Source organism: Pseudopodoces humilis, chromosome 10 (assembly GCF_049639895.1).
Source record: "Pseudopodoces humilis isolate 2021_Gansu_Grassland_sample_001 chromosome 10, ASM4963989v1, whole genome shotgun sequence".
NCBI lineage: Eukaryota > Metazoa > Chordata > Aves > Passeriformes > Paridae > Pseudopodoces > Pseudopodoces humilis.
The window spans coordinates 10,757,779-10,785,288 of record NC_142209.1 but is presented as its reverse complement, the minus strand read 5'-3'; the positions used below and the strand labels follow the sequence as shown (position 1 = coordinate 10,785,288).

General features: G+C 38.5%; 1 protein-coding gene across 3 annotated transcripts; it reads left to right on the top strand.

Moving 5' to 3' along the window:
- Positions 1 to 3,362: 3,362 nt before the first annotated feature.
- Positions 3,363 to 27,115, top strand: EEIG2 (EEIG family member 2). Of its 3 annotated transcripts, none has more exons than XM_005520922.3 (11): positions 3,365 to 3,650; positions 16,016 to 16,136; positions 16,751 to 16,780; positions 17,277 to 17,393; positions 18,599 to 18,645; positions 20,966 to 21,072; positions 21,608 to 21,703; positions 22,225 to 22,426; positions 22,510 to 22,637; positions 23,022 to 23,091; positions 24,651 to 27,115. In XM_005520922.3, exons 1-11 carry the CDS (start codon positions 3,502 to 3,504, stop codon positions 24,691 to 24,693), a joined length of 1,110 nt encoding a protein of 369 aa, XP_005520979.1. In that variant the 5' UTR covers positions 3,365 to 3,501; the 3' UTR covers positions 24,694 to 27,115. The 3 variants fall into 3 exon arrangements, with proteins under 3 accessions (XP_014106424.1, XP_005520979.1, XP_014106425.1); XM_014250950.2 differs by having other exon boundaries at positions 3,522 to 3,606; XM_014250949.2 differs by lacking the exon at positions 22,510 to 22,637 and having other exon boundaries at positions 3,363 to 3,650.
- The last annotated feature ends 395 nt before the right edge of the window (positions 27,116 to 27,510 follow it).

Sequence of the window (27,510 nt, the reverse complement as noted above, 5' to 3'; positions counted from 1 at the left end):
AGGGATCCCTCAGAGGGTAATCCGAGGGACAGCCCTGTGGGTCTGGACTAGACAGCCACAACCATATTTGGAGGACTGAGACTTCAACAGCAAGAGAAATGTCATTATTATAATGTTCACCTACACACATTGCATTTAGCTCCCACCAACCTCACTTTTTAGTTTAATTTCATTTCAGGCATCCAAATGAATCTCTTCCACGACCAAGACAAACTGCTTACACTGTGCTGCTGCTGGAAGCACTGATCTGGGTACAGATTGGAGCCCAGACCTTACATCAAAGCCAGAGCAGTGATCCATCTAAAGCCAAACCTAGAAGCATTTCAATGTTTTTCTGATGCTACTATTCTCAGGAAAAAGAGCTATAGGTCAGAAATCAAGTGCCCAGCAGGAAAACGGTGCCACAGAAAATATACAGGCCAAGTAGATAAATAAAGATCACATCAGCACAACCTCTAACAATGATGATGCTCTGCATGATTTAAAAATCCCAGAGACCTGTGCTTCAGCTATCCACTGAATCACCTGTCCATAAAGAACATTGCCTATTAACTCCTGCAATTTTGTAACTGAAATCTTTCATTCTTCAGGAGAGCAAACAGGTCTTGAATTATTTGTTTTATTCTACCATAATTGGGGCATTTTGTAAAACATGTTTTTCTTGAATAGTTGAGGTTTTGTACCTGTAACATCCAACTTTAAAAATTTAGGAATTTCTCTAAAGAAAAACTTTCAGTGCTTGAATCTTATTTAAAAAATAAGTTTTTTTATCAATGACAACATAGGATTGTTATATTACCTGCAGTGTTCATCTGTTTTTTAAAAAACTTTTCTGATATCCTGAGGATCTTTTGATTAAAGATTCTAAATATATTTTAAAATCTATACTTCTGACACTTTTGACTTTGACTCTTTTGGTCAAGAAGGTTATACTGAATATAGAGTCTTTTCTAGTCACCTGTTCAGAACATAAATATAGCCCTAGAATAGATTGGGCTTTTCCAGATAAAGGGTTGCCTTTGACTCAAACCTCCTAAGATCGTTTGGCATCCCCCCTGTCTTTTTTTCAGCAGTCAGCCCCACAGGATGGCAGGGCACAGCAAGGGCCAGTCTCCCCAGGAGCAGCAGGATGAGTGCAAGAGCTCAGAGAGCAGGGCAGGGTCCCCAGGCTGGACGTGAGCAGGGAGGGGAGGCAGCACGGCAGAGGCAGCCCCCAGGCTGTGCTGGGAGCACCGCAGGCTCCAGCAGCAGCAGCCACAGCCAGGCACCTACAGCAGAAAGCAAGCTCTGAAACCAAGCTAAGAAATGAGCCTGGGGGTCAGGGCCTTCAACAAGGCACAGACAACACAACAAAGATACAGCATACAATGAGAACTAAAACAAGGTTCAAATAAGGACTGCTGGCTCATGGCTGAGCTTAAACGGGTCCCTGAGCAGGGGGCAGGTGAGAACCCAGATGAGGTTGGTCAGGGCTGTTTTTGGGTAAACTCTTACAACTGCCTAAGGAGCTTGGTTATACGGGGAAGCTGCTTGCATGGGGTAATACTCAAAGTACACATAGGCTTTTATAATTTATGAGGGTTACTGATCTACTTATTTGATTGAATTAAGTAATTTGTTTTTCTTTAAAATATTGATTGATAACTGGACCAATTATATTTATTGAACTTTAATAGACAATTTATCTGGCCTGTAACCCTATTTTTCTTTCCACATCTTAATGCAATGGACCTTCCAGATAAATAGGGTAATGTCTTTTATCTACCAGTTTTTTCAAATAATTTTAGAGCTGGGTCTTTTACTTGAAAAGAAAGGAGGCTTTTGCTACAACTGAATACCAACTAAGTACTAATTTACTTATTTCCCTTTAGGTACTGAAAGCTTTTCACCTTCCATTTCTTTGAACAGACAGCTGATGAGTGCAGTACCCGGAGAATTGCTTTGTATGATATATTGTAGGTGCTTGTGGTCTGTTAAACAGAAAAGACTTTCAGGATTACTTTACAGCATACCAAAGAAATGTTATCAAAAGGGGAACCATAGGTCAAGACCAAATTCCTAGATCTCCTCTCTAAGATATCTTTTTATTAATTTTTCTCCAGAAAAAAAGATTTCTTTCAGAGACAATTATTTCTTGATATTTAGGAGTTTTGTAGGGAATTCCTTGTTAGGAATGTAAAACTGACAATGACAACAGAACTACCCCTGCAGTTTATTTTTTACTAGAAAACTGTATATAAATTATTTTTATGTATGATTTAGGATAGGGAAAAAAAAAACATTTCTTTTCCAGACACTCCATTTTTATGTTTTTTTATCCTTTACTACTATTTTTTTATTTTTTTTTCCATAGGATTATACTACAGGACAGTTGGGAACATTCCTATATACTTAGCTGCATATTATTTGTGGTACCAGTATTCATCAGGTATGTATTCTATGAAAAATATATTTCTATAGATTTATACCAAATGAGGGGCAGCACTACTTCCACAAGCTGCAAGAAAATTACAGGGGCAGATCACACTGCATACATAGTCTTACAAGTACTTTTTCTTACCATGTGATTAAGTGCTTGGTTGTGGGAAGACATGCTGTGTGTTTCTTACGCAACGCTGTAAAGAGGAAACTGATCTGCTGATGGAGGCTGTTCGGAGCTTGCTTTATGTTTAAATATCCTGGAATGGTTTCTTACGACAAAGCTGCTCCCTAGAGAGCACGTGCTGGTGTTGAACTTATACATTAAACAAGAGCGTCGCGTATGTGCTGCCGTAATTATCTACGCCAAAGGACTGTTCTTTAATGTAAACACAGATGTATACACCCTCCTTCTCGACAAGACCGTGAGCATCTGTTGCTTGTAGCAGAAGCGGCGCTGGTTGTAAATTACAGGTTGAACGGCTGTACAATCCCTATAGGGTTTAAATTACAGTAGAAGGAACCTAAATCCAGAGTTGAAATGTCGACGCCTAACCGATGCTTTGTTATGTTACTGTTCTGTAAAGGACGAGCTGTGACAGCACGGGAGGTTTCCGCTCCTGGGACGCGCCCCCGCGCCAGCGGGGTCCCCGGGAGGCGGGGGAGCTGCCGGGCCGGGCTGCACAAACCCCGCTCGGCCGCGGCCACGTCACTGCTCTGGACCCCGTGCAGGGCGTGGGGAGCGGCACGCCGAGCTCCCGTTACTGAACAGCCTTGCCCCGGCCCGGGCCAACTTCGGGAAAGCGCACGCCAGCGTTCGAGCCTTTGGCGGCAGCGCTCGCCAGTGGCTCCGGCCGCCGCTGCCGGCAGCGGGCGGAGCGGAGGCGGGCGGGTTTGAAAGGGAGGCGCCGGCTGCCATGTAAGCGCTGGCCGGGAGCGCTGCGGCCGGCAGGGGCTGAGCTGGGAGCGGCCGCCGCTCCGGCCCGTCCCGCGGTGCCGCCCTCGCCCCGGGCATGGGAGCGGAGCGCAGCGGGGTGGCCGGATCGGAGCGGAGCTGCAGTGGGGGCGGCCCCCGGGAGGCTCATGGCCTTCATCATGATGAGGAAGAAGAAGTTCAAGTTCCGCGTGGAGCTGGAACTGGACGAGCTTTCCTCCGTGCCTTTCGTGAACGGCATCCTCTTCTGCAAGGTGCGGCTGCTGGACGGGGGCAGCTTCAGCGGGGAGTCCTCCCGGTAGGTGCCTCGGGGTCTGCCGGGCTGCCCACCCACGCAGACAGCCCCGGGCGGGCCGCGGCCGCCCCCGTCCGACGGGCTCCGCTCGAGTCCGCGCCCCGCCGAGAGCAGGGGAAGCGCGGCCGCCTCCGCAGCCCCTCGGCCCGCTCCTTGGCACCCCCGGCGAGCACGGGGCTCAGCCGGTTCGCGCTGGCGGGCAGGCGGGCGGGGGCCCGGGGAAAGGAGGGGTGGCTGCCCCGGGGCTCCTGGTGGCTGCGGCTGTGCTGCTCGCCGTTCCGCTCGCCGAAGGGGAAGCTCCTGTGGCACGGCGTGGCACCGGGCGGGGGCTGGCCGTGTTCTCGTCCCGCCTGCTTTGCCAGCATCAACGGCGAGAGAACACATGCGGGAGCACTTGCAACTCCTCGTCTGCGTGGCTGCTTGCTGCCTGGAGTCCTAACGTTGTAAAATAAATACTGAGGCTCCTAAACACTTAGGAACAGAGGAAAGGAATCCCTGAGTGGTGAGGGTTGTCCCAGAGAAACGGGTGTTTTGTGCCATAATGCTGGAGCTGCTGAGCGTATGGGTAACAGGAGGGGAGAGAATTTCTTGTCCCCAGGCCTATAGTCTAAGCTGTCCCCTGTGAGCTCTGCGACCTTATAGTTTAATTATTCGACACTGGCTTGCTGTGTTTTTTTCTGCGGATATTTACATGAAGAGCGAAGTTCCATGGAAAAGTCCTCAATTTTTCCTCTTAAGTGTTCGTGTCATGTGTTACTGACTTTGTTCATGCTCAGTTCTGCAGTGCAAGTGCAGCAAGGCAGATGTCTTTTTCTCCTATTTCTTTTCCTTCGGTTGTGCCTCAGCAATGGAGCATGTCATCTGTCATGACAGTGGCTCCCCAGTCCATGGGTAATGATGGTAAATAGAGTGCCAGTTAATTTTTCCCAAGTACCAGGCAGAGGCAGAACCTTGTCGATAGGAAGGGTGTGTGCTGTGGCTTTAGGTCTGGGGAGGAAGAAACTCCCCTCCCCTTACACTTGTTCTTGTTCTATGAGTTATTATTTTACTTTAATATTATTACAAAAAGGATTTACTGGAAAATGTTTCATAGAATGCTGGGAGATGACAGTAACAAATCCATGTATATTCAGTTATTTTTTTATTAAAATACTGTTACAGAGCTTTCTAAATTATTTGCTTTTGAGTCTGTAAATTAAATTAATCAAGGAGAAGGAATAAAAATTGAACTTTGGCCCAGAACCTCCTTATTTAACCATTCTATTATACTAGCATGTGTAATTGAAGACAAATTTTTCTTCTGTATGGTTGGAAGTTGTTCAACTTGTCAGTGCTCTGTTCTCATTTCGTATCTTTCTCCAACGTTTTTCTTGTGAGCAACTTCATAAGTAATAGATGATGATGATGACAATCATGATTCAGGCACTAATGTGCCATTACTGTCCTACTCCAGCCCTTATTGCCTTGCAGCCATTTCCACAGGCTGACATACACCTTCTGGACAGGATGTCTATTTTCAAAGACTTGCTTTCAGCTGAGCAGATGGTTTTAACACATTATGGTGATCTTAGTCTTTTTTGCCTTGCCTATTTATGATGCTAAAATTAAACGCTTGAAAGCCATTCATATCTTTATGAATGGTTTATTAGAGTAAAATGTGTGTGGTAGGATGTTGTGTGTGTAATGACACTGATGTAAAAAATTGTGTTGGAGCTGAAGTTTAGAAATTCTTCCATTTTCTTTTTCTGGGGCTATGGCTTAAAAACTAACAGCAATGGAACATATGCTGGTATGTCAAGGTCCCTGTGAGTATAACTCATTCCTGCTGGACTGAGACGTGTTTGGGTGTGCTGGTAGGGAGGTAAAGAATTCTTCTGCAGTGAACTTTCAGTGCCAGTTTAGGGAGTGCCTTTGCTCTTGGTTTAGGAATTAACAGATGAATTTCTGGAGTGGTGATTCAGCAAAGAGCTGAATAAATAAGGAAGAAATTAAGTTTACACCAGAGTGGTAGTATTTCAAAACTTGTCAGTTGCAAACTTTCTGATGGCCATAATCTTCTAGTTGCATGCATTTGTTAGTTTTGCTGTGAGCTGGCATTTATATCCCTAAAGTAGTCATCTTTTTAGTTTTATAAAAGCTATTCAAATAATTCTATTGTTTCAGAAAGTAATAGATAAATTCATTCAAAAAATTTTATAATACGAGAGAAACTGACTCTGTTTTCTTAATAGCTTTATTTTTGTCACCCACTGAGGTCTAGTAAACTGTAATAATTTTGGGAGAAGTTATGAAACTCTCAAGTTGGTATCCATACAGACCAATACCCTGCTGTCTCTTGCCTTAGAAAGTAAGAAGTCTAATCAATAGTCTATAAACCACCCTAACATTATTAGCATTTTATTTCCAAAGTTTACTCACAGAGAAGAATGTCATAAAAAACCCAGGGCAGCAGTTGCCTTGGAATAGGGGCCCACATGTATACAGCAAATTTTCATGAAAACAGTTTCAAATGATTGTCTTGTCAGCCCTCTATGGATCATGCTGTATGAATAATTAAAGTCCTGCAAGCAATGTGGTATCTTCATTATTCCTCTGATCACTGAAGTGAGATGAAAAGAAGACTGATGAAAGTTCAAACTGCTGAAAAATAGGTTTTTTTCACTTCTCAGATCTTTGCTAAGAAAGAGCTACCTAAGAAATACATTATGGAGACATGGGCCATGTTACTGGAGATTCGTCACAGTCCATTTACTTTTCTAGCTCCACAGATGTGTGCCTGAAGTGTACAGAAATTCTGTGACCAGGTGAAACCAGTGTGTATAATGCAGTAGCCAGATCTGGCTGCTGTGTAAATAGCAACCACATCACTTTGCATTTTTGTGTTTGCATGTGGGTTTTTAGAACTACAATTAGAAATTTTCTACTTGACACTTCCCTATGGAGGTCTGTGAATCCTTACTGTAGGAAAAGAAAATTTTGGATTATAACACTAAATGTTTAATTATCTGACAAGAATATTCAAGTTTTAAAATAATCTGGTAGTGTCAAATATAATTTATATCCAAGGACATTGACAAGGCAAGTGGCAGCAGTGTTTAAATTGGGAAAAATGTTTGAGAGTTTCTGCAAGAGCAGGACCCTGGAATTCTGGCAAGAATGAATGTGTTATAAGTTTTGACTCTAAACCAGGGAAAACCTTGAAGGGTGTTGTGGAAACGGGTGGCTCAGTTTGGTTGTTTCAGCAAACTGACAATCAGTGTAATTTCTGCCCTCCCCTTTTTGAAATTGCTTTCTAGCATGACTTCTGGATCTTTACCATTGTGTTTTAGATGTTAGAATAAAGGCTGGATTTTCAGCCAATAGACTGTGGATGTATGCAAAGTTATGTTAGCAAACCTCATTTTCATTTAGGAGACTTTCCTAGCTTAAGCCTGGTTTCTTGCGTAGCAAGGCATCTTTCTACCTTTCCCTGGGCCAATGACATCAGATTTTTCTCTTTGAAATTGGATACATTAATACACAACACTTGTACAGATTCCAGGATACTCTGTGTCTCTATACTGCCTGGTCATAAAATAGTATGCACATAATGGCTAATGCACCATGAAAGGACACAAGATTATTTTAGGGCAGAAATTATGCCTATGAATGTTTTTAACAGAAAAAAAAATACTCTTTTAAGGTACAGACTTGACTAAATTCTAAGCATATTTATTTGTGGCCTTTCTTATGTAGATTTAAATTTTTAGCAAGTATAGGCTTTCTGCAACTGCCCTCATTTTGACAGGCTGAATCAAAAATTAATAGGTCCCTAAAGCAGCTAACTGAGGCTCATAGACTGAGCTGTTGCTCAATCAGCAGTAAATGAACAGATGGAATATGAGGAAATCCAGGACATTTTGGGAATAAGGATCTGATTTGAGGATGTACTTTCAATGCTCTTCTCTATCGACTGAGGCTCCAGTAGCTGTAAGCCTGCTACTTCCATTTTAAGCTTGGTTTCCAGCTGCACCCAACTCAGGAAAAGGACTTGGTTGGTGTGTTCTTCTGACTGCAGCCTTCAGCTTGGTCATATTCCCCTTCCTTTCAGATCTGATTTCTGACAATTTAGACTGCTGATGTTTCTATCTTCTTTTACACAACAACATTCTAAACTAAGAACCTGATTATGATTGTTGTATGTGACAGACAGAGATTCAAGGTGGCCAAGAGCTGTAAGTTTTTCATCAAATCGTTTTGTTTTCCAATGGATTTCAGCAATGTGGGTTTTTTTATGTACCCTCTTGAGTCCTGAGAGGAAGTCTTGGGAGACCATGCATGAATATATTTTTATTCCTAATAGGTATAGGCTAAAGCATGTAATTGTTTTCTGTAGAAGTTGATTTCTTACCTGCCAGATAAGTACTTCTTACTTCTAGTGATGCATGGCCACCTCCTTCTCAACTGTCTAAAACTACGTCTATTTTATGTGACACCAGCAAGTAGGTTTTCTGCCTCACTGGATTCTTCAAGTTGTCTTTTTACCATTATTTTCCTGATTGCGACTATTCAAAAACTCTCCTGATAGTAACACAGCTTAATTAACTCTCTGTTTTTAAAATACAGCATTTGTTATAAAAACATACCTGTCACATGGAATCACTGTCCCTATCACTAATCTTCCTGCATGATGTATGAATCCTGACAGTCTTCAGAGCTGGATAATGCTACTTCTAATAGTTTTTTCAGCAGTAACTGGATTTGCACCTGGGAACTTGAAACAAAATAAGTTTTCGAGTACTTCAAGGACTACTGGCAGTGGGATAAAAATCCTGCTTTGCAATTTTGTAGCTGCTTTTTTTTTCAGATTCTGGAATGTCCACTTAATGTTTCCTCAGCTGTTAAGAGACACTTGGTTAAGCAGCTTTCAGACCCTGTCCTCTGCAGGGAGGACAAGGTACAAAGGAGAAGTTGTCTACACAAAGAACAACTTTTTCAACATGTAGTTTCTTTGTACTTCTCCTTCCACTAATAGTTATAGTAGAATGTATTTAGTCAACTGATTTAAAGAATATGGTTGAGAAAAAAGCGAAGAATTAATCAGAGGAGTAAAGAATATAATATTAGTTTTGAAGGCGTTAATCTTTGGGATACAGTAGAGGAAAATAAAATGTTTGTACAGTCTGCTCTTTGCATGGGGTGTAACTGGTTATTGCAGATATAAAAAGGGCTCAATGTTGGGAGACTTGTGTTACTGTAATTCTAAGAACTGATAAGAAAAATTTGAGAAGAGATACATGACAGACATCTGTTGAAGAGGGAGAGGCAGTGGGAATGCTTAATATGCCTGGCTCATGCAGAACTAGCTCTTGGGTTTAAAAGAGCTGGTGTTGGTTTGTTTTTTTCCCCTAACCACAGTACATGGAATACAGTATTTTTCTGCCACAAACTTGCCATTTGCAAGCATCATAGCATTTGATTGCCTTCATATTTTAAGGAATATTTCTGTTCATGGAATAGTTTAGGGTGAGAGGGGAATGCTAGAGATCCAGCTGCATGCTGAAAGCAAGACTAATTTCAGTTGGATCAGGAAGCTCACAGCTTTGTCCTGTCAGCTTTAGAAAAATCTGCAATAATGGAGATTCCAGTTTTTGTAGAAAACCTACCCTGCTGTTCACCACTTTTATTGTGAATATTTTTTCCCTTATTTTACTGGAATTTACCTTGGTTTTGCCTCTCTTCCTTTCTCTGTTGCCCACTAAGAAATACCTGCTCCATCTTCTGACTTTATAGAGATGGCTGTAGATGGCAATTAGATCTTCCTTCACCTCATTATCAGATTGTAAAAATCCTGTGTTTCCAAATTCTCCTGCATCAAAGAAGAATTCATCTCTGACTCCATAACCTCATCTCACACCCCCTGGACTTGCTTCAGTTCATCAGTCTTCTGCCAAGAAGGCTCCAACATGCTGCTGCAGATACAGTCTCAAATGTTCAATTTCCTCTGACTTGCTGACTATAGTCTTTTAACGCAGTTTTCCCTTCACAGTGCTAATTCTCTTCTAGGTCTCTGCATTTGCCTGTAACCAGCAGTTTCTCATCCACAATCAAATTATATATATTTTATAAGAAGTTGTTGACATGAAATGCTGCTAGTTAAAAATGTGATCTTTTTTATTCTGAGTAAAAACACGTGGAATAGAAAATGATTACTCTGTTCGAATTTTGCACGTACTAACAGCAAATTAACTGGGGACCTGTGCACTGTGAACAAGTGGAGCTCTTCTGGCAGAGCCAGCTGTTTGCTTAGTCCTGAAATTTGTGAACCAATGAAGCTCTGTTGTAAATGACTTGTTTTGTTCAATTTTTTAGCAATGCTTAGGAAAAAAATGCTCTTGTTGGAGAAAATGCATCATCTTATATGCCTCAGGCATGGGGAAAACAGAATATTAAAGGAAAAGTAAACTGAATTTATTCCTGAATAGAGAAATACATTAAAGCTTTGCATAAGCTTATTATGTGCTTATTATATGCTACAGCATATGTTTTGGAGCCCATGCTCTGAGCACTTCAAGTGATGCACTTTTCTATATGAAGCCTAAATTTGGCATTTTGGTTATTGGATAATAATTTAAAGTGTAGCTTAGTACTGCTCCAGGACCCTGTTGCATGGATATCTGTATCTTTCCCTCAACTATGACACTGCATGAATTTTACAAAGAAGTAGATTTTGAGTAGGAGGAGTGCAAGAAGGTATTTGTCTCTTGTATGCCAAACTCTTCTGTGTTAATGTATAGTATAAATGAGAACTCTATATCTAATAATACCTTCCTAATCCTAAAAATAGCCTAGGAAAGGTTGAACCTTAAAGTACCCAAACCTGAAGCCACTGATAGTGTGGCTACACTGTTAGATTGTAGGTTAATGCTTTAATTCCTGTCTCTGTAAGATAGGATCATGACACTGGCCTTTGTTAGGTGTTCCATCTTTCTGTAGAAGAAATATGTTAGATATATAAAAAAGTATATATATAAAATACCTATATGAATGGGATATTTCTTCCATTTTAGAAGACTATTTACTACACTAAAAGTAACTCCAGTCTGTTAAATACTGTATTTTTATCAGAAGGACAGAGCCACCTGTATTGACTTTATTCACAGAGGGGTTAATCAAAAGAAGCTTCAGGTGATAGAAAGCCATTTGCACACCCACAAGTAAGTGCAGTCAGCAAAGGCAGGGGAGGGTGGAGGGCCTAAAATAATACCCAGCTCCAGCTATTCCCAGTCCTGTCACAGGAACCATCAGGCAATCAAAGCCCATCTACACAAGCCCAGGGACACACAGGCAGCTGGGGAACTGAAATCATGGGCTTGGACAAGAGGGCACCCTCTCTGGGCCCCTCCCAGGGCTGTCCCAGGAGACCCATCACATTGAACTAAATCTAAAGTGTGTTTTGTACTGAGGAGGGTTGCTGCCTATGAGACACATCATGGGATACAAGGGAAAAGACTTATTATGGGATAATTTGGGGAGGAACTAAAGATGGAAGAAGGGATGAATTTGAAGAGGAACAAAGATGAGGAGTTAAGGGGATAAAGGACCAGTTGGATGTAGATAGTTTGCTGGTTGGTTGCTTGTTTGTCTAATCCATTTCTAGTTAGTAATGTCTGCTGTATCTTCCTATTGAAGTACATTGTGGCTCTTTCTTGGGCAAGGGCTGTCTGTTCAGTGTGTGTTGTGGGGTGGGGGATGTCTGAGTGCCAGCAACTGGAGTCAAGAGTGTCACAGGGCTGCCAGCAAGAGGAGAGGCCAGAGCGAGCACAGGCCATGGGAGTGGGATTGTGGATCACGAGGTCCTGTGTGTCCACTGTGCCAGCAGCTGCCCTGGGATTGTGGGCCAGAGCACTTGGGTGCCAACACCAGGAGAGTCCAGATGGGTTACAGCAAATGCCAGCCACAGGGGTGGGCCCAGCAGTCAGAGATCCCTGTGCCTGTGGTGCCAGCACCTGGAGCAAATGCACTCAGGGATGGAGCTGCACCGTGGAGCGGCTGGGATAGCCTGGGAGCCATAGATGTGTCTCTATGTACATGTCTAGCATGTGTCTAGTCTGTCCCCCTCAGCCCGAGGGGAGGGCTGAGGCTGTCGGTGTGGGCTGGCTGTGTGTGCTGGGGGGGCTTCCCAGGAACACCTCTGCAGCCTCACTGCTGCTCGCACCTGAGGAGCGCAGCTGCAGCAGCCTCACTTCTCTCAGGTCATCTTATCAACATGCGAGATCTTCTAAAATAAGCAAAACTTAGGTGACTCTCTCATCAAATTACCAGCTTTAAAAGAGAATAATAATATTCTCATTTACCTCATGTAGTGAAAAAGCTATTTTTTCAGAGTATTTATAGTGAGTAGATAAATCATGTTCTGTTCACTTGCTGTAAGATGCATTAGCAAACACTACTTTCTTTGACATAAAGAAGTGTACTGACCCAGTTGAATCCAAAAGTAGTTCTGGAAGTATTTTCATGTGAACATAATCGGATATAAAGAATTAATGGCATCTTAAAACAAAATTATCCCAATTTATTGTTGCTCTGGTGACCAATAAATCTAAAATAATTGCACTACAAACACGAGCAGTTTAACATAATCATCCCCATCTGGCTAAAGATCCTAAGAGGCTGTGTAGAATAACTCAGATAAAATCTTGAGTAAATTTTCTGATTAATGGAACACAGTCTTTCGGTAAATGTCCACAAGGAGTTTTGTCCTCTTTATTTCAGAGCCTCTCATGCTAAAGCTTTTCCATTTAGCAGGAAGGGATTTTCCCCATGATACTGAAGGTCCTTAAAAGTGATTTATTTTTCCGTTTGTGGCTATTTGCTGGAACAAGCCATTATTCACAGATTTTATCCAAGTGGAAATTAACAAACAATTGGATGAACATAAACACCTTAAAAAAAAGTCCATCACTTGTTAACAATTTAAGATGAGGAGGTGACTGGATTAGGATTTATTGTCCGTTATTTGAGTTTACTTTTTTTTCTCTGTTGTGTGTCAGAAGAAAAAGCCAGTATTTTTATTCAACATTTTAAGTGGCAATTGTGTATAGCATACAAAACATCTACAAATAAGGACCTGTTTACGGTTCAAATATTACATTTGAAATTGAATCAATGTGAAACTGTCCCTCACAGAAAAAACAGTGATGGTAACAAACTATACTTTGGAGTTGTTTTATCTTACAGAATCTGTTCATTGAATTAATTCTTGGTTACATACTACTGACAGCATTTTTTCAATTACACCAAAGCACTACAGCCTACTATGTATTCCAGTTTATCTTGGTAACTAAGATACCTTTTGATTAAGAAAACAACTGGTTTTGCTTAGCATGTGGTAAAGTGACCGGGAGGCTCATAGGAAACTGACTCAGAATGGAAAGCTCTCCCCAGTGTGCCTGCAGCAGCAGCACAGCTGCCAGAAGTTATCTGGGTCCATTTCCATAGCAGCCAATCAATACAGCCGTTTATTTTCTAAAGGCCTTGCACTTAATTAAGAATCTTATAAACTTAGATGTTACTGTTGAAGTTAAATGTTCTGATTATTTGATCTTTTTTCAGCATGATGGAAATAGCTAGACAGTACTTCTCTTTACTAAAACATTTCCAGAATTAAAATACTTCAATTTTTTTCTTTTATGTAGTGGAATTAGAGGAACTGTTTAGTGGGAATAGGGATAGTTGGCTGGGTTGTGGGTTTTTTGTGGGATTTTTTTTTTGTTTGTTTTGTTTGTGTTTTTTTAATTGTGTACAAATTTTTCAAATATCTTGTGGTTTATATGCCAGTAAAAGAAACTTTTTCTCTGACATCCTTATGAGAAGGAAGGAGAATTCCTGGTTTTATTTGATTTTATTTTTATAAAAACTAGATCATCGGTATCCGCAACTGAAGCCTTTTTACTGCCACTTCTACTTCTTGTTTGTAAATCCTGGCCTGTGATATGAATGAACTGAGTATTAAAAGCAGAGTGGTTTTGTGCAATCTTTCTTACTTGAACCATTATACCCATATAGTAGTATTGGTATGTTGAAATAAATTCAAAATCCGTAAAAGCTTTAAGGATACTTACATTTCTCGAGCAGATGTTACATTTATCTTGCATTTACAAGCTAAAATATGTTTAATGTTCACTGCATTATCTTTTGCTACAATGTGAGTGATGTCTGGAACACTCTAACTGTAGAATGTGCAGCTGCTTTGACTTTGCTGTAGAGGCAGAAGGCTGTTCTGAGAAGCATAAACAATTTGAACCGTTATACCAAGTAGTACAAAGATCTTGGCACATCACTTTGACTTTATGAGTTTACAAAAACAGTTTTGTAGTGGAAAAGAGTATCATTATTACTAACTGGAAATGTTACAGAAGCAAAAACACTACAAGAACTTAGTGAAATGATGAAGCAGCAGAAGTGATGCTGTTATTAGTAGAGCCAGTGGTATCCTGGGTGACAAGGAAAGCGTGGGAAGGATAATGATGGCTGGTGTCCTACTTCTGTAAAAAACAGATGTAATGAGATTTTTCTAACCTTTATGGATGACAAGTGAACCCTTTCAGTTTAGTGGCACTGCTCTATATGTCAGAAATGTTAGCAGTTATCAATTATGCCTTTTAAGGGTGTATTTTATGTGATGTCTTCTTGTCTGAGCCTGGTTCAATAGAGATTTAAGTATTTGTAATTTGCCTTTTTTGAATTCTGGTTCTTTAATGTATTTAAATAACTCACATGACAGCAGGATGGGATTATTTTTTTCCCCACAGTACAGGAAAGTGTGCAATGTAAAACATCCCAGATAAAGAGTAGATCATGGTGTTTACAGAGCATGTTCCTTTTAGGTCACATGCTTGAATGTGACTCAGTGTTGTATCATCAGAATCTGTTAGTCTGTTGTGGTCATTACACTGACTCATTTTAGGCTGACTGATTTATTCCTACCTTAGGAAGTCAGGGACAGTGAACCCTGGAGCTGGCAGTCTCACTAGCACAGCAAAGGGAGCTTTTGTGAACGCCCTGCAATTCTTAGTTTTTCTATACACATGATGAACTCTGGCTCCAGCTTCTTCAGAACCACAGATTCTATCTGCTAAAGACTTCAAATTGCTTCTTCAATAAGAAGCTGCTGTCAGAAGTTAGTATAAAACATAGGAATGTATGTATTAGGAAAATGAAAAAGGAAAAAGGAGAAATATTTTTATATGTGAAGATGGTACTTCAGTGGTTAGACTGATGGAAGAAATTATCTTCACAGTTCAAAGTTTCTTCACAGTTACAAGTTGTGAATTTAGAAACATGGAGCTAGAAACTTTTGATTATTGAGGCAAGGCCTCAGAATCACAGTCCTTATGCCCCCTGTTAGTGACAAACTGGCCAAAATTGTTGTAAAATGCAGTAAAAACTTTTTATGCATCTACTTCTCTTATTTGAAAGCTGTTACAGAAACTTGCTCTGTAGTTTCAGGCATTCTAAATTTCAGTTTTAAATGGATGGATGTTTGATTATGCTTTATTTTGGTCTTAACCACTTCTCATTTGACTTAAAAGTTATTTGGTCTCTCAAGTGTTTGAATCACCACTGTATTTTTTTTTCTTTCTTTTAAAATTTCTAGTCATCCTCCCTGTGCCTGTTCATTTTGGAGTCTGTTCTTGGTTAGAATTAGCCAAACAGAATGTGTTCTGAGTCTTATAAAATTAGATCAATAACAGAAAGCATCCTATATCCTGCCTTTTTGTCACTGCATCATCCTGTCATTATTGTTACCCCCTGTGAGAAACAGATCCCTTCAGATGTGTCAGCTTACTTTGCTCTCAAATGGCAAACTCACAGTAGCTGCAATTCTCATTTGCCCCAAGGGCATTACTTTGTGTCTGGTTATTGCACATCATCTCCTTTCTACTTCTCCAGGCCTCAAATTTATGTAGTTTTGCTTCTATCATGCTCCTTTTCTCTGAACTGAAAAACTACTTGTCAGAGATGCTATCTTGTGCACATTGCAAAGTTCAGCACCTTGGGAGACAGTGCCTGGGAGCTGATGTTCAGGAAGACTCTCCTGAAGCAAACTGCAGAAATGATACTCTCATTCATCTGCAAAAACACATGGCTGTTGAACTCTTCTGGAGGTCTAATACTGTGTTCAAGGTTTGAAATAGTTATTAGTCATACACTGCTAAGAGCAGAATGGGGGGTTATTATTATTATTCAGGCCTTGGACCAGAATTTACATGAAGTGGCCACGCTGCAAAGAGTGGAATCAGTGTTTGTTCTTGAGCTGTCTTATTGCAGTGTATGGTTCTGAATGTATGTGCAACTAACACTGAGCATATGCCCTCTACTTGCAGGGAAGTAGTACAGGCAAATTGTGTCCGCTGGAAGAAAAAGTTCTTCTTTATGTGTAAGATCAGTGCCAGTGCCACAACAGGGATTCTGGATACTTGCACTTGCAGGGTGTCTGTAAGGAAGGTAAGCAGCTTTTCCCCCTCTGCCCTCATTTCATTGCTCATTCTTCCTTTGTGTTTTGTTTTATTTTTGAATGTCTGATAAACTTCATAAAGCAAATTTTAGTGCAATCACATCAGGTATTCCTTTAGTCAAAATTTTGTAGTAATCTTATTACTTACTTTACTTTGACTAATTTATGGGGATTTTATGTTTTTATTGAAGAAAACCCTTTTTCCAGCAGGGCAGCAAAGGAACTTCTCTTCAGTGTTTAGAAAGTTAGCTCTTGATTGACACTTCCAGCAAGCAGCAGTAAGCTTAGACACCTGAACTGTGCTAAGTACCAGAATTTTGCAGCACAAAGCATTTTGCTTTGGGGCCAGACCTTGTAAAAGCCCAATGCCAGCTGGCATCAGGCACTTGCCGTTCCTCTCACCAAGACAAGTGTCTTGCTGGCCTGCTCCAAAGGCATTGTGATTAAGGTCTAAAAGACAGCAGCATAGTCTAGCAAAGTGTGGGAAGGTATTTTAAAATAAAGATTAATACCTGCTTTTCTAAAAAAAAAAAAAGAAAAATCCTGAGTCGGTATATTTAATGGCTTAATGGTGTGTCTTTTTTCCTTTTTTTTTTTTTTTTAGGAATTAAAAGGAGGAAAGGCATATGCAAAGGTAAATTGAGACATAGCTAATTTTGCCTACAGATAAGCTTTTCTTTCTTGCCATTTCCTGCACTTTTAAAGTAATTCCAGAATACTACTTAATACCCATGACTTCATAATGTGCATTATAGTGACACAGTGCTGTTGGAACTTTCAATCAGTGTGTTTAATAAGTATGTAACAATGTTATACCACTAAAACATTTTTTCTTTCAGGCTGGTATGTGGAAACAGTTAGTAAAAGTAAACATTTACATTAAAAAATAAAGAAAAGTCTCCTCATTCTTTTTTTCTCTTGGCACTTTAAATTTTTAACTTAAAATAGAACTATGCTGAATTTTACATTCTGGGTTTGTTTTCTGCTTTTTGCCTCAGTCCATTCCCTTTAACAGGCATTCTCTTACACATATTTGAAAAAAACTGCTATTGAGTGGTACTTAATGTGTAATTAGCAAGTACCTTCATTTAGCCAAATGCTTACTACTAATTGTCATTTTCTCTTAACAGCTGGGATTTGCAGATCTAAATCTAGCAGAGTTTGCTGGATCGGGAAATACCACTCGTCGCTGTTTACTGGAAGGTTACGATACCAAAAATACAAGACAAGACAACTCCATTCTCAAAGTAATTTCTTTATCATACTTAAAGCAATAAAGCAGAGAACAAGTGCTATTTTTAAGCACTTAATGAAATTTAAAACTTACTTGCTGAACCTCTTTCTGGAAAGAAAGCTATTTGAAGTAAAACCAAAAGTGTTGTTTAGAGACAATCATTAAAATCCACACAGCCAAAAATATAATTTGTCCTATCTTTGAAATGGAGCTGGAGAGCTGTAAAAGAAACTCTTTTAAAACATGTTCTTAGTCTAAGGGGAGCTGAAAAATGAACAAGTTAATATATGATATCTTCAAGACTGGGCAACTTTCTGTGCATCTTTCTGAGAATGAATCTATTAATTGGCTTATTTATGTACAAGCCACCTTCAATACCTCCATGACTCCTGGGATTTTCCTGTTTTCTACTTAGTAGTAATCACTGTAACAGCTGGGGAGAATTCTTGCAAAACATCCACCCTGACATTCTCTTCCCTTAGTCCAGGGAGTTAAAAAAACTGAATGAGCTGTTCAAACCTGAAAATAATTCCATTGAGATTGTTTCAGGTAATTTAGGAAAAAAAAAATCTTTTCATAATGAGACACTGGGATTAATTTTCCACATTATTCAGTATCCAGTCAGTGAATGGGCTTTCTGATCTGACAGTCACAGACTGTCCAGAACACTTATAATTGATGGCTTTGACCTAGATATGCAGGTCCTAAATTGATGGCTTTGACCTGCCTAAGCCTTCAATGCACTGTATCCTATGGCTTATTTACCCTGTGTGTTTTTGCTGTCTCTGATGTTAGCACAACCTGCCCTGAGAGCCAGAAGTTTGCTGAACACCTTCAGCAAAGAACATACTTCAGCACCCACTGGTCTAAACAATGCTCTGTGTGCTCATTCAGGTTTTATGTTTCTTGGCTCTGTTTTTCCCTTGAAGCCATCTTAATTATTAATAATTCTAAGATTCTCCTTGATATATATATCTTTTTCAGAATCTTGTATGTGTAACTATGTTACTCTAAATGGTATTTTGTGTTGTTTGTATGCCTAAGAAAAAAAATGGTTTTTGCCCGACTGTTTTTATTTGCATGGGTGATGATGGCATTTTATTTTCCTTAAATACAACATATATAGTTATATTTGTGGCAAATATAACTTACTTACATGACCATGTGTATCACAGACAGTTGGTTTTTTTTCTTATGGTGGATTTTCTTAATGTGTAGGTTTTGATCAACATGCAGTTGATGTCTGGAGACCCGTGCTTTAAAACGTAAGTTTTAAAAAAAATCTCTGTGGGGTGGTGTTTTGATTGTACATTCCATGTCGAGAATTACATTTCTAATCTGTGTTTTTACATCTCTCCAATCTGGCAACAGTATTTACAAAAAAAAAAAAAAGTCCACAAAAAATGGAATGGTAGCAGAATACTGACTAATGTTGTAAAATTGCTAGTAGAAGTGTCCTAGTTCTTGCTGTTAGGTACTTAGTATCAAGCACAGAATACTCACCTGTACATTTGTAATGTAAAAAAAAAATCACTTCAGGGAAACTGTTCCTGCAGCAACCTTATATAAATATACTTGGTACAGGCTGATCTGACTAATACTTGTGTCTGGAAAATACGCTCCTTTACCTTTTATTCACAAGTCTCATATGAGTTTGAAATATTAATTTGCAAAAAAACCCCAAAAAACAACAGAAGTGTGATATGACATAGTGCAAGAGAAAGCACTTACAGGTATTTAGTTAGCAAAGACATTATTCAGCACAGTAAAAGATGCAAGAGGTAACATCTGAGGGGCAGGTAGCTAGGAAAATTCACTGCTATAGATTGAAGATCCTTTGGCCTTGTTGTCCTTAATCTGTAGTTAAGGAAGTGTAATAGTTGTGCTGTGGTTTTGTACCAGTCTAGCTTAGGTGATTCACCACAGAACTCTTCAGTGTCCCCTTGCACCCCCTTCTTTTCTCTTCCACTAACCTTTAATGAAGAGAATACAACACTGAACACTGTAGAATCTCATCTTGTGTTTACTGAATAAATAGCCAGAGGATATTATATGAATTTGTCTCATTGGGCAAAACTTTTCTGTATCCCTAGTTACTTAGCACCTCTTTTACTTCAGAACAACTTTAGCAGATTTACTTTAGAGTCAGACCTACTAACAAATACATCACTGGAACTGATAAACAATTCCTCAAAGGCAGCTAATAATTAGTCTTGGATACTAACAAAGCAATGTATTTGTTTTTTTACTGCCTAGTACTGAAGGAGTTGAAGTAAGTACCTAAATAGCTTTCTGGATTCCTAGAGAAAAAAATCTTACTCGGACTTGGTATTTTCTTCCAAACTGGTGATATAACCATTTCCTGGAACATAAACTTTCAATTCAAACAGAACAAAAAATTTATATAACCCAGATGTCCTTTGTAAAAGGAAAAATAAACCTTAAAACAGTTTCACAATCTGGCATCAACTACATATTTTATGAAGAAGCCTAGAAGGCTTGGTGTTTGATCTGGGAAGACATCCTAGAAACTATTTAGTTCTTGCTTTCAAAAGTATGTTATGCAGTTAAATCACACAGGCACTATATTTCTAGAAGTGCTTCTCCCTCTCTCTTCTCCTTCCCTCCCTCCCTCCCTCTCTTTCTCACTTTCTCTTTCCCTTCACTACATGAAGGCAGTGACTAATGTATTGACTAAGTCAAATCTAAAAATGTCAACAAATACCCATTTGTATGCAGAACAACAGTCTGTTCCCAAAGTAGAAAATAACAAAGCATTAAAAAAAAACTGTAGGTAACATCTTGATATCTATTTTGGTTGTATTTGATTGCAAGAAATTGCTTGTGCTTTATAATTTTCTAATTAGTTTCCTCTGCGCTAGCAAAACACAAACTTAGAGGTTTATTAATTTAATAAGATCTCTTTTGGGTCTTGTTATTAACTCAAACAAGCACTTGAGCTTTATTAAAAGCTTTAATATTGAACTAAAATTTAAACTATGTCATACATGTTGTAGAAAGTAAAATTTAGAGGGCAATACATGGAGATAGGCCCCTTTATTAGGATCTGGGAGAGTTATCAGCCCAGAATCATTTCATGTCCTATGACAGATGAAACAAAGCCAGGAGTGTGTCACAGCACAGAAGCCAACTTGGCCAACTGTTGGGCACATTGGTTTTTTTTAACTTACCACCATGTATTCCATCAAGTACTGAATTGCATATATTCTTTGCATGTAAGCCGTTCTGATTCATACACTTAAAAAAAAAGAAACAACTTAAAATTAAAGACATATCACTCCACCAATCATCAGGAAAGGAAAAGCCTTTCCCAAGAACTCCAGAAGCCTGAGGGCTAAGCAGATTGATTCTGTAAAATGTCCTTAATATCAACAGCAAAAGGTTATTTTTCTTCATTTCCTTCAACAGGAGACTAGGCAGCATGTTCCCAAAAAAAATTGTAGGTCTGTTAACTTGATGCACAGTATGAATTATGACAACATATTTGAAAGGAAAACTATGTGCTGATAATTTTGGAGGGATACAACAGAAGTACAGCAAACCTTAACCACCTTTTTCTTCCAGGCCTCCTTCCACAGCAACATCTATAGCAATTGCTGGAGAATCAGAGTCTTTGCATGAAGACAGGAAAGGTGGAGAAAACTTACAAGTAGCACATCTGGGTATAGCAGGTATAGAATTATGCTCTTAATTTTTCAATGCTTTTATAACTGGCCTCATAGTTTCAAGAGGTTCAAAATGCTTCAAATTTGAAAGGGATGCTGACAGCTGGCCTGCAAAGGAACCTTCTTACATGGCTTGTGAGTTTCTGTTTCAAACACAGCTGAAGTTTTTAAGTAGGTTAGCTTTTCAGACAGGAAACATCTGGCACAATGTTCTACTATGATACTGGAGAAAGAAAGGTCATCTCTTTAATATTGACACTAGACAAATCTATATCTACATTTCATACAAATCCATCTAACCCAATGGTACTCTATGTTTTGCTCAGATACATATTATGATTTTTATTTTTTCAAGACTGTAACATATTCAATAACATGCCTGGTATTTTTGCAGCACTTGAGTCTCCAAAAGGTTTGTAGAAAATAAGTGTCAAGTCTCTAATCCCTCTGGGAAATGTGACTTTTGAATCTAATCAAGATTACAGGCAAAGTAGCAATAAAGCTGCCCTTAGGAACACTGTCTGACTTGCATATGTTGCAGACGTCTCATCGAAGAGTGCCTCAGTCCCAGATGAACTTGGTGCATGTGGACATTCCAGAACATCAAGCTATGCAAGTCAGCAATCAAAACTGTCAGGTAGCTGTTCTCAAGTTTGTTATGAGTTGTTGGGGATTATTTCTCTTTCACAGGCTTAGACAGTGGAAAAAAGTTTACTCTGTTTTAGAAAGGGTTTGGGTTGAAAGCTTTTTCCTAGGAGTTTCAGGTGTGGCAAGGGTAACATTTTTTCCCTCTTAAAATTTTTTGGATTCACTGGATTAGCTCTTTGGATAAAAGACAGCTTTTTGCCTTTGTTCCTTCCAATTAACATATCTGAATGAGATTTTTACCTCTTCCATGAGTAAAAAAATGGAGACTTAGCTCTAAAAGGGGCTAAAAATATTTGACATTCTAATTGTTCTGATATAATCAGGAGCTACTTGGAACAAAAAGAAAATGGCAGGTGCTAGAATACAAAACCTGAAGTCAGTTGTCTAGCCAATATTCATCGGGCTTTTAAAAGTCCCTTTATAAGAAGACAAAACACAAGTTCTGCTTTCAGGATGAACCTTGCCTGTCAAGAACATACCTAACCCATCTCTGTTGCATTTTCCCAACAGGATATAGCACATGTCACTCTAGATCATCCAGTCTGTCTGAACTCTGCCACAGGAGAAACACCTCAGTGGGGAGTACCTCAGTGGGAAGTACCTCAACAGGAACTGGAAGTATTCTAGAGCCATGTGAAGAGTCAGAGACAAAAGTAACTGAAACTGATATTGATACATCTGTTGAAGATGCACCACCAGAAAAACAATGCAGGTACACTTAATCTGAATGCCTTATCCAGCACAAATAAATTACTTTATCATATGTAAGAGCCCTAAATATATTTATTTTTGCAGACACCCTGTAAAGCAGGACTCTGTGGAGTCACAGCTGAAGAGGGTTGATGCTACTAGAGTTGATGCTGATGATATAGTTGAAAAAATACTCCAGAGTCAAGACTTCAGTTTAGACTCAAGTGCAGAAGGTATGGAGCTAAGTAAGGAAGCTTAGGGAAAATTGATGTACATTATAGGCCTTAGGAAAACCCACTCTCTTCACAGTCCCTGTTGTCTGTAGTTGTAAGGACTGTGCAACATTTTCTACTTCATCTTATCTACCAGAAATTGAAAATACCCTTACATGACTCAGGGAGCTTTCCCAGATGATTACTTTAAGCCTAAAAGAGCAGGTGCAAATCTATGACAAAGGTACTTCTTCCAACCTACACCATGTAGGAGTTGGTTCTTCATTACCTAAAGTATTTGCATCTGAAAGTATCAGCTACAAAACGGGTAGATTTAAAATGACTTAGATTTAGTTAGGGCAACGTTAACGAAAGCTAACATATTTTAATTCGTTTGCCTTTTAGAAGAAGGTTTAAGATTATTTGTGGGCCCTGGTGGAAGCACTTCTTTTGGAAGCCACCATCTACCTAACAGGTATGTAGCCTGAACTAATCCATAGGCAATACTAAATAAAAATGCACTTATACAGCAATTATCCTGTATCTACATTCTTGACCTTTGTATCTTTCTATTCTGTATCATTTAAAAGCACTAAAAGAGCTAGATTGTCAGTTTTTAAAATAGGACATATAGATTAGTTCCAAAACAGAACTGATGTGTCAGTCATAATTGTAACTTTCAGAGTTTCTGAAGAGTCTCAGTTCCAGGGTTTTCAGATAAAAGCAATGTTTCAGTATGGACACAGGAAACAGACACCAGTTTCAAATGGGAGCTCTACAGCCTTATTATGTTACTCTGGAGTGGGAAGAAAATTTTAAGTGTTTTACACATCTGCCTTTACAGTATCAAACTGTTACATCTTCCTGATAACAAGCCTTATTTTCTTCAGTTTAGTTTTTCTCACAAATCCTGTTTCCATTTGCTACATTATTTGTTTCAATGGTTTGTTCATCTTTCAACTATTTGCAGCCCTAAAGTGTTTCTTTTGATAATCTTCTTCAGATTATCTTGTCACTTAGAATCAGACTTTTTTTTCTTCTCTAAACCTGCTCAAAATACCCTGATACATGACTTGACCTGAATGTGTTATTCTTCAGATGAGAAAGCATGAAAACTAGGCAAGAATAATACTCTAATGCTCTAATGTGTTTCTGCAGTCCTATGTAACTCAATGTTTTTAGCTGAAAACAGAACAGCCTCATTGCAGTACTTCAGCAATTAGTATGAACTTGGGTATAAAGGCAGTTGATAATATATTGAAAGTCATAAGATAACTGCATTTTATATGTGTAAGTAATACTATGATTAAAAGATAATTCCTTGACTCATCTGCAAACTGGGCACACCAATATCTCTCTTGGATCACATGAATGGGTACAGAACACACTCCTGTAGCACACAGAGATCTGTCCTAATGCAGCTGCTAAAATAGTCCAGGCACAAGACTGTACTAAGGCAGAGCTTGCTGTATTAATTTTTTACATAGTACTGCAATTTGTTGTGGAAAACCACCCACTGTGAGCAGTCATGTGGGAGGTGAGAGACTTTTGTTTACAATTCAGAGTGAACAAAAGACTGAAGATGTTCTTCTTGTACCTTAATGTGACAATCAGTTTCTGGGTTTTTTAGGCAGATAGATCTATTTATGTATAAATGTATATAAAGAATATAAGCTGTATATAATACAGCTATGGGGATGGGTACCCTAAATATGACATTTAAGAAATTCTAGTGAAGTCCACCAGTAACTTCTGTTCAGTAACATTACTTTTTGCTAATTTTGACTGTAGTACAACAAAATCTCTTTAATGCATTAAAGTGTAGGTGACTCGTTGGCATAATAATGATGAATGTTTTCTATCCTTCACATTTAGCTAGTTTGATATTTGCTGTTTGGTTGGAGAGGTTTTGTTGGAGTTTTTTTGGGCGGGCTGTTGTTTGGGTTGTTTAAACAATGCACTTGCTGATATGTGATACTTGCTACTTAGCTTTCATTTAAATTGACATTGAACTAACTTTTTTCAAACTTTCAGAGTAGGATCTGGAGCATATGAGCAGGTGGTAATAAAACGCTAAACTGGAATGTCAAATGAGGAAAACTTGGAGCTCTGATGTTGATACTTCTGGTACTGTTTGCTGTAAGAGCTGAGAAAGACAAAATGAACTCAATGTGATCTTTTTCTGAAAAGTAGTGGAATGCCTCTTGCTCATAGAGCATCATCTGTGGTAGGAAGGCAATGTTTAGCTGTGTACCTTGTGAGAGCACTTGGACCATTTTTGTAAGCTCTGTCTGATGTTAGTGGAATTACTTAATTTCTGTGAAACATCTGTGGAAGCATGTCCCATTTCAATATTTTATATGTGAGATCACTTGTGATGATGGACTTTGTTTGTAATGTTGTTTCTAAAGAAACTTCTGAAAGTTGGTCTTAAAAGAACCAGAAAAAAGTAATTACCGAATTTTATCCTACATGCTATTTTATTTTTACAAAAGCTAATCACTCCTCTCAAGTCAGCTTTTATCAGGTCAAAGTTATGGCTTCCAGAAAAACAGGCCACCTATAGCATAACTAAAAGCGTAAGAGTACTGAGTAGAACTTCATTGTAACGTTCAATAGAAGAAATGAACACCATGTACATTTGAAACAAACCCCCAAAACTAAATAGATCTAAACCAGCCACTGATCAGTTATGTTAACTGTAAATTAACATTAACAAGGATACAGGTTTAAATATATCAAATGTGGCTTTTTTTTTGTTCAAGTGATGAAACAAGTGTGATTCCACACCAAAACACTAAGGCACAGTAGTGTTTTATCAAGAAAGCTGCCTTGATTGTTAAATCTGGAGTTCAGCAGCTGCTCCCGCAGAAACTCACTAAGATAATGCATGAACATTGAGATTCAATGGGATGGTACTGTTTACAAACCAAGTCAGTAGTTTACCATTTAATTTTTTAAATTGTAGTTTAATCCTTCACAGTCAGTGCTTTGCTTCTGTTTTGAATGTGCCTTGCGGGATTGGGGGTGTACAGGGAGATTAAACCATTTACTAAGGAATTTAAGCTTTAAAACTCGGTAAACATCTATACTATTATTAATATAACTTGTTGAGAGAAGCACTTTATTGTAGACATACTCTGCACACTGAAAAAGTCTTAGTGCGCAACAGCTCTGTTGAACACTTCTTTTGCTATCTGTCCACTGTTACATTAGGTCAATGTACTGTATTTAAATTTGCACAAGTAGTGATTTGCCTGACAGGCAAGAAAGAGCTCTTTAAATTTTCACTGAAAATATGAAAGAATCCATTTTTAAAGGGATGTGTTGGGTAACAAATAATGGTAATTGTAAACCACAAATTACTTAAATGTTTTACATTTAGTGGTACTGTTTATCAGTTACAGCCTGGAATAAATAAAAATAGTGCGGCCACTTTTTTGAAAGCTCAGACTTCAAATTTTGCTCAGAGTGATGTTTGACACCTTATGGATGTAAAAGTAGGCCATATTTAAAAGGTTAAATTAGGAAAAGCAGACTTTGTTTTCCAGAAATCCATAGTAGAATTATTAAATTTTTATTTGTATTTTTAAGGAAATTTCAGCTCTCAAAGCTAGAATGCTTCTATTGAATATGATGAATATGAGCTATTTCTCAGTTTAGGTACTTGCATACTTTTATTTCTACTGTTGATTATAATTTCTTTAGAGTGTCTAATTAGGTAAAAGAATTAATACAAAGATTCTATTTTTAGCTGCTCTTACTAGAAGTGTGGTATTATCAGTTTCTGTTCTCCACAGGAATTTTACACAGAAACTACTCAACTGCTAGTAACAACTCTCTATCAGAACATTATAGTCTTCTTTCCTGTTATATAACTAATTCATACCAAAAAATCCCACTGCAAGCAAAAGATTTCTGATAATCTGAATACATTCTTTGCTTTCAGTACTCCTTGATACTGCTATACTTGTTGACAAATCTATTATAACTAGTAGTAGTTAAATGGTAGTTTACTTACATCTACTAGGAAAACAACAACAAACTACAAAACAGACTTTTAAAAAACACTGTACAGCTACTTATGTAATTCTCAAGGGAATTTCCATAGCCCATTGCATTTTATGTTAACCAGCATAGCTAATGGTCATCTGTTAGATAATCTGTTTACTAGAAACAGTATTTTCTTGCCTGAGCAGATCTTTTAAATAATAGGGAAGTTGACATAGAAATACAGCTTTTCATAAAACTGTATCTTAGTAATTTATTCTTCAGACTTGACTTACAACTCTTTGTGAAGTGATAATCTAATTGTGCATCATGTAAGTGAAAAATAACCTTCACATTCAGGTGCTGTATTTTCATTTTTGTAAAGTATGTTATATGAATACTGGAGACTTCCATGTTGTAAACTGTTTGGGATGTATTGGTGGATTATATGTTTTTTTAACTGTATTTAAATACAAATCTCTCAGACATTCAATAAACTCATGTCTTCAGCTTGGAATCCATTCCTAAACAATTGTCTCTTTTTTTAATGCAAAAAATTACAAACTTAACTGGAAGTTTGAATCCATTTTCAGTTTCTCTTCCAGTTAAGGACTTCTTTTTTAAATGCTTTGCTCTTTTCTGCTTGTGTTTATTACAAACTGATATCTATATTATTGAGAAAACGTGTCATTTAGATCCTATTCTTTTTCTAATCTAGAAGGAAAATTTTTAATTCACAACACTGATCAGAAATGTTCTCTTCAACTATTCTGACCATAACCAAACAATAGATATCCACATTATTTCCCTTACATTCAGGATCCTGCACTCTTTTTTTTGATGATGGAGGGGTTTTTTGGTTGTGTTGTGGAGTTTTGTTCTTACTAATTTTTTTCCATCTATT